The following is a 7234-nucleotide window of genomic DNA, read 5'->3' on the forward strand; positions in this document are numbered from 1 at the left end:
AGAAAGCTGCCCACTGCTCCTGGCTGTCCCCCCGGAGGAAGACAAGCCTGGATGGGATAGCGCCCGGTAAATGAGACATTATTTCACCGGCTACCATCAGCATGAGTGTGTGCGTGGCTGGAATGCAAGTGTTGGGTTGTCGTGTGATAATAAAGACAGCTTTGTCCGTCCAGTTCTTCATGTCTTACTTTTTTTTTGATTATGTTGATGCAGAAGTAATTATAGCATTGGCAATGATTCCTACATTATGTGTATAAACTTAATGAGTCTATATTCATGTAACACTATATAGTACATGCGTCTTTTTGGACGATGAAGACCCACATTTTGTGGAAATGCTGCATATGTTAAGCACACTGATTCACTTTACTCTAGAGATCAAGTTCTTTTTTTTACCCCAGGAAAATTTGCTTCCTACTTAGGCTACTTCCTATAATACAGTTTGACTTAGGCTACATCCTACTGCATAATACTAGTATAATACAGTTTGCTGTTTATTTGTTGTGCTTTGCAACACTGAACCTCACATTCTTTTCAGTGGTCAGGAATCAAAATACTATATTACATAATACATTATGCCACTATCTAATATTTGATTTATGTCAGCCTTAGTTGAAGTCCACAGGGATGTAGACATGTAACTCTAGCCTTGGTGGTTCTGATGTTTCCAGCTGAAGGATTACATGCTCCTCTATGGGATGAGAACATTCAACTTTCATCTTTTGGAACCATTTGGGACATTTGGGAGGTACATTTTCACAGGACAGTGATGATATTCATGTGATACTGTTGTTTATTCTAATATTATACAATGGTTTATTCTCTTATGGAAAATTCACCTTTCTCTATTTGAAATGCGAAATGAGATACCCAGCATTTTGAAAATGTTTGCAAAATGTTTTTGAGTATTTGTCAGTGTTTTCAAAATAGTTTTGAATGATTTACAACAGTGGTTCTCAAACTTTTTCATGTCAGGGACCCCTAACCTGACACAAATGATACCACGGATCCCCCATCTGATAAGATTTGGTCCCAGTGTCCCCCATCTGATAAGATGTTTGCTTGGTTTTATTGCAGGAAGTGTATGAAACCCCTGAACAAAATAGCCATACATTCTGTCATTGTCTTACTTATGGAATTAAAGTGAAAATTGATTATGCCCCATTTCCTGGGGACCCCTGGAACCCAGTCGAGGACCCCTGGGGGTCACCGGACCCTACTTTGAGAACCACTGATTTACAAAATCCATTTCAGAATATCTGTTTTTACTAGAATAAACTCCCGCACACTGTCTCCACATGCAATCAAAAGTTTAATAAGAACAACGTTTCGGTCGTGAGACCTGATGAAGGTCTCACGACCGAAACGTTATTCTGATTAAACTTTTGATTGCATGTGGAGACAGTGTGCGGGAGTTTATTCTGGTACTGTGTCGGGTTTTGCCCTTCTCCGACGCACCTGTTGAGCCTAGGTGTGCAAAAGCTTTTTTCCTTCAAGAATATCTGTTTTTGAAAGATGTTGGTGCCGTATACTGTAGCATTTTAGAATGAAACCCTTCACATGATGATGGTGTTCTGAAGGTTCTGAAAGAAATCAACACTGACACAGAATCTATTTGACCATTTTATTTTCTTTCTACTCTATTTGATACAATAGAAACAATAGAAATAGAATAGAAATGGGTAACAAAAAATGTGGGAATAGCAGTGATCTTCAACATTAATGGATAGTGCATGAGACAATGCACAATTGACTCTAGTGTCCCCACATACACTTCATAAATGTATTGTTTTTCAGTTCATGATTTGAGGGTGTTTATAGGAGACGGACTCGGACAGGTGGGGCCTGTGGTGCTTTGACCTGAGTGGTGGATCAGTTTAGAAGGTGAAGTTAACCACGATGAATCAATGAAGAAAATGAATCGATTCTGGATTCAGAGAATTTAGCATTTTCAATTTAATAGCTTTATTTGCTTGGCAGCAATGAGATCAACTCAATAAATTACAGACATAATACTTTGAAAGGTACATTGACTTCACTTTCAAAACATTGCACACATTTCCATACATGAAGACATATAGTTGATAGTTCTGAACGATGTTATTGCTCTGCTATTTTCCTTCCTATGACCACTTTGTTCCTCAATTGTTTTTCCCAGTCAAAGCTTATAAAGCGCATACATGCATTAACACTTTTAGCTTTTCTTTCTCTATTTGCAAGATAAAGAATTAGAAACGCTAACTAAATCTACCACGTCCTCTAAAGATGCACCATCCTCTTCAGCTATCTTTTCAGTATTAATACACATTTAAAGCTACAGTAACTCTCCCAACGGCTGCAACGATGAGCCGATCCCTGTCCACCAGAAAAGTTGAGTGAGTACGGTGCACCTCAGACAATGTTTCGGCTTGAGACTGAGGTCGTATCCCGCATTTCAGCTCATGGACATCTCCTTAGTTCCTGGTCCTCTTGTAAAAGACAGCAGCAACAGCAAGGGCAACGAAGCATGCGAAGGCCAGGACACCGACCGCCACCCCGAGCCCGACGGCAGAATCACCATTTTCACTAGCAACAAGGAGCTCCTCTTTGGACTCGACGTCCCCGGCTTTGGTGACAATTGGCGTAGAGGTGATGGTGTGGACCTCAGTGATATCTGGTGTTGCATCCGGGGCGTTCCTCTTCCTCCTCTCGGAGCACTGCTTGAAGGCACTGCAGGTGGTTCTCTCACACAGCCGGGTGATGCAGTGGAGGTAGTAGGTGGACACGGCCTCGTTCTGCTGCTCGATGAAGCGGAAGGCCGGGAAGAAGAACTTGGCAGACTGGCTGTCTCCGTTCTCGATCATGGTGGTGAGCTGGTCCTTGGCGCAGGGGACAAGCAGGTTGAAGAAGCTGGAGTTGGTGGGCAGCGGGGAGATGGAGGCATAGCAGCGGTCCAGCAGGACGTGGTACTGGCCTGTCAAGTTGGTGGCCTTTACCTCCACAAAGATGTTGGTCCTCAATTCTATCCCCAGCTTCGGTATGACCAGCGGCTTGGTGAACTTGCGGTCGATGAACAGCCCCATGCTCAAGGTGCTGATGAAACTCCCGTTTCTGTCCGTAATCGAGATGGAATTGGCTGACACATCAATCTGGGTGTTGTTGACCAGGTACTCTAAGGGATAGGCGCAGGAGTAGAAATACTTTAGCTCAGCGTTGTAAGTGATGGTGCCTGCGGTGGGGTCGTAGGACCGGACAATGCCGCTGATGTTGACCGTCTGGATGTTGGAGAAGTCTGAGAATATCCCCGTCCCGGTAGCGCTGGTGGTTCTGAATATGCTTCCACAGGCATGGGTCGAATTTAGGGGGAAGTTAAACCTAGCGACTGGAGGATTCACCGTCTCATCCAGGGTTCCTCTGCAGGCTGTGTGCAGCATTTCGTTCAGGATCAGGAGTGTCTCATTGTAGCCTGTGTACATGACTGGGCAGATCTCGATTGCCAGACCGATGGCGGAAGTGCCACAGTCCACGGAGATGTCGGTGAACTGTGGCCGTCTTGCCTGCAGTCCGCATTCACCCAGCGACAGCTGACTACTTCTGCCCACCATGGAGGCTAAAAGCAAAAGGATCTTAAAATCCATGATTGCGCCACAGCTTCACTTTGGATTTGTAACTGGCTGTGCTGAAATCTTGACGGTGCTGTTGCTGCTGTTAATGGCTGGTCGGTCTTCTCAACTCTCTTGACAGATGCTGTTTGATGTCACTGAGTTTTCTTCAGGGGTCTTTATAGGTAAGTGTTGTCCTCAGGGATTGGTCCAAAACAAGGTCAAAACTCCTTGATATATGTGAACAATTGCATTGTGTTACGTAGGAGTGCTGCAGTATGGACCATTGAGTATGGACCATATCCTAAGGGCAGCACCTGAAACCTGAAGCATCTAGTTGTCTTGAGAAACAGAGACAATGCACATCTTCCTTTGTTAGCTGTGCTTTAAAATATTGATTTTCATGACCCAACACTAAAGACTTCATGAAGTAAGTGAACATAACACTGTATGAATACCCCATTATAAATTCCTGAATGAAATATACAATGCTGTGAAGGCTTTTCTATCCGGTTGGAGCAGCATCATCTTCAGTTATGACCCATTTGCGATCCAATGGATTATTCAATCACCGTGCTAGTTATTTGTCCTATTATTATTACTACATTTACTAAAACATAAATACATCAGCATATTAGAACATTTCACCCAGATACAAGCAAAGGGAAGGAAATGCTAGAGTTAACCCAAATCCTAGACTATGAAGTCTATTAGACTCTTTTTTAACCTTTACAGAGAAGGCTCTTGAGAGCAAGCTCTCATTTTCAAGGGCGCCCTGTTACAGCAAAACATTGATTAAAGTTACAAAATTAACTAATATGAACTAGTATGCTATTATGAACTCTTAGGGTTATGAAGCAATATATTTTATGCATATTTTCTAATACAAAATACTTCTTTGCAAAAGTAATGTTTCCAATGCACTGGGTAAAACAAGTATTATCCTCTATCTACAAGATACGTAAAAAAAACAGTACAGTATCTGGTTTCTGTTAAATGAGTGACCAACACATTGTCACTCCCAACCCGTCAAAAACTGAAGTTTGGTCACAACCTTTCGCTGTCAGTTTATAACAGTGGGGTACCCCTTTCTCCTAATTTTTCACCCCAACCCGGCGTGACCACCGACGCGGCCCGGCAACGTGTATAGGTAAGTAAAACAACTTGGTTAGGTCTAGGCAAGTAAAACAATTTAGTTGGGGTTCGGGTTATGGTTTGGGTAGGGGTTAAAAACGGTTACAACAGGGTTAAAAACTGGACAGGTTGGTGCTTGAACCAGCTCTCTCGCGATGATAACTGTTGGAGAAAAATATAAGTTAACATGACATCTGACACATTAATCAATAAGCTATAGGCCTATTTGCATACACATAATTATAAGTTCCATGCCATTTGACACATAGACTCACACTGACAGCGCGTGCCGGCGCTCTGGGCAAAACCCACCCATTCACACGTTCTCACATCTCAACTCTTTCAGGGTTGCCAAGTCAATGTTATTTGGCTGGGGGAGGGGGACGATGGTGATATACAAACTCAAAAACTAATAATAATATGATGCACATTGTTATTGCCACACACCCACAGCATCAATCAGCTCTCACTCTCTCTCTCTCCCACACAAACACACACAAGTTAGATACTAAATAAAATAGAACAAATAGAATAATCTACTATGAAAATTTGCACTTCGAGGCATGGTGGCGCAGTGGTAGTGCTGTTGCCTCACAGCAAGAAGGTCCTGGGTTCGATTCCCGCTGGGGTGCTGTTGGTATGTCTCCCCATGCCTTTGGTGCCTAGTGCCCAGGTGGGCTATCTCCATCTCGTGAAAAGGGCCTTTCTGTGTGGAGTTTGCATGTTCTCCCCGTGCTCACCTGGGGTTTCCTCCATAAGAACCCCCCACTAAAAACATGCAAGAAGATGGTCGTCTGACCAGCGGCGCTTCACTTCATCGTTCCTGGCCTGAACCATGGAGGACGAGCCAGGATGGGTTTAATGCGGAGGACAAATTCCACTGTGCCTCCAGAGCGTGTGTGTGTGTGTGTGTGTGTGTGTGTGTGTGGTGTGTGTGTGTAATGGTGTTTGTGTGCATGCATGGTGTCTGTGACAAAATAAAGATGTTGCTCTGACGAAGGCACATGCCAAAACGCATTAGCCTTGAATAAAGAAATTGAAATTTGAGCAAAGTCTTGCATTTTGTTTTTGGAGTGCTGCTATTTCCACTCATGGAGTGATTTTCTGTAGTATCTTCTGTAGCTGAGCACCCACAGCCAAGCAGGCAATTGAAGAAGCGCACCTGTCCTGCATCCCAAAATAAAGATGGTTGGTCTGTCCGGTTTAATCTTTAATAATCCTGCCATACGCTGCCATACGCTTTCACCAATGCAATGCCAAACACCAAAAGTCTTGTCTCCTCTCACAGTTACGCATTTCCAAACGTGCAATGTGCATGTCCCATATCTCTCAAGCCACTAGCCAGTCTATCTCTTCCACGATCTCCAAATGCTCCAGAGACAGTCTGTTATTCAGCCCATTGAAATATGGACAGAGGAAGTTTTCATTTTCCGGTGGAAAATAAATAAATAAATAAAAATACCAGCAGCTGGCAGCTAGCTAGATTCGACTAGTTTGTTTTCCAGGCGGATAGGGGCAGAGCGACCCTATCAGCCCACGGGGGGCGAAGCTCTTAGGGGGCCCCCCATCCCAAAAATATATTTTTTTTTCTTTTTTTTCCAATTAAGGCCGGCGGCGAAGAAAAAATTGCTTTTTTGCATGTTTGAATCTGTTTTAGCCATATTTAGTGGAATATCTCATTTTAAACACACCAATGTTATTGTCTATTGATTGAATTGCTCTCACACTCAGGCCTGGCCCTGGCCTGGCATGCAATTTTTTTTTTTTTGGATGGGACTGGGCCCGGGGCGGGCGCACCCTCTGCCCCGGTGTATGCTCCGCTACTGCAGGCGGAGCTATTTGTTTGACCAACTTTGAGAGCTGCTGAAATACGGACGGGTAGGCGGGAGCAAATTTACCTTTAACCGTCATCATACACTGCCAATTTTTGCTAATTATACAATATACAGCCAAGATAAAAACAACACAGCAAATATGTAAAAAGCACAACTGAGGAAAATGTAATGAAAATAAACTGCAAATTCACCTGACGCACAATGTACGCCTACCCGGCGCACACACAACGACGCACACCTATGATTGGTTAATACATTACGCTACATTCAAAACAATTAGTACATCCCACCAGTTGTGTCTCATGTCGCTTAAATCAACTCACGTAGCGTAATATTTATTATTACTTTACTGACCACAATCACATCTCCATAAGATAGTTGATTGATTGATTGATTGATTGATTGTATTTTGGATATAGAATAACAAAATCCAAGGGATGATGCTAAAGTGTAAACACGTATTTCCAACATGGTTCCTGGTCTCATAAAAACATGACATACAGTAACACATAACATCATATAAACAATACAGAACAGTCAAGGATAAAAAGAACAAGAGATATAAACCAACATAAGTTCAAAAACCATTACACCAAAAGGCTCACACATTACTCGAACTTAATCAGTAAGAATCTTTTCGGAAGGTTTTTTAAACCATTCAGAGAATTTGCAGACTTATTTCAT

General features: G+C 42.8%; 1 protein-coding gene across 1 annotated transcript; it reads right to left on the reverse strand.

Annotated features, from left to right (window-relative positions):
• Positions 1-2453: 2453 nt before the first annotated feature.
• Positions 2454-3617, reverse strand: LOC310777791 (zona pellucida-like domain-containing protein 1; the record flags this gene model as incomplete). Its single annotated transcript, XM_083638150.1, has 1 exon — positions 2454-3617. The coding sequence occupies one exon, from the start codon at positions 3615-3617 to the stop codon at positions 2454-2456; it is 1164 nt and encodes a 387-aa protein (XP_083494276.1).
• Positions 3618-7234: the final 3617 nt, after the last annotated feature.

Source organism: Poromitra crassiceps (genome assembly GCF_964638095.1).
Source record: "Poromitra crassiceps genome assembly, chromosome: 6".
Lineage (NCBI taxonomy): Eukaryota > Metazoa > Chordata > Actinopteri > Beryciformes > Melamphaidae > Poromitra > Poromitra crassiceps.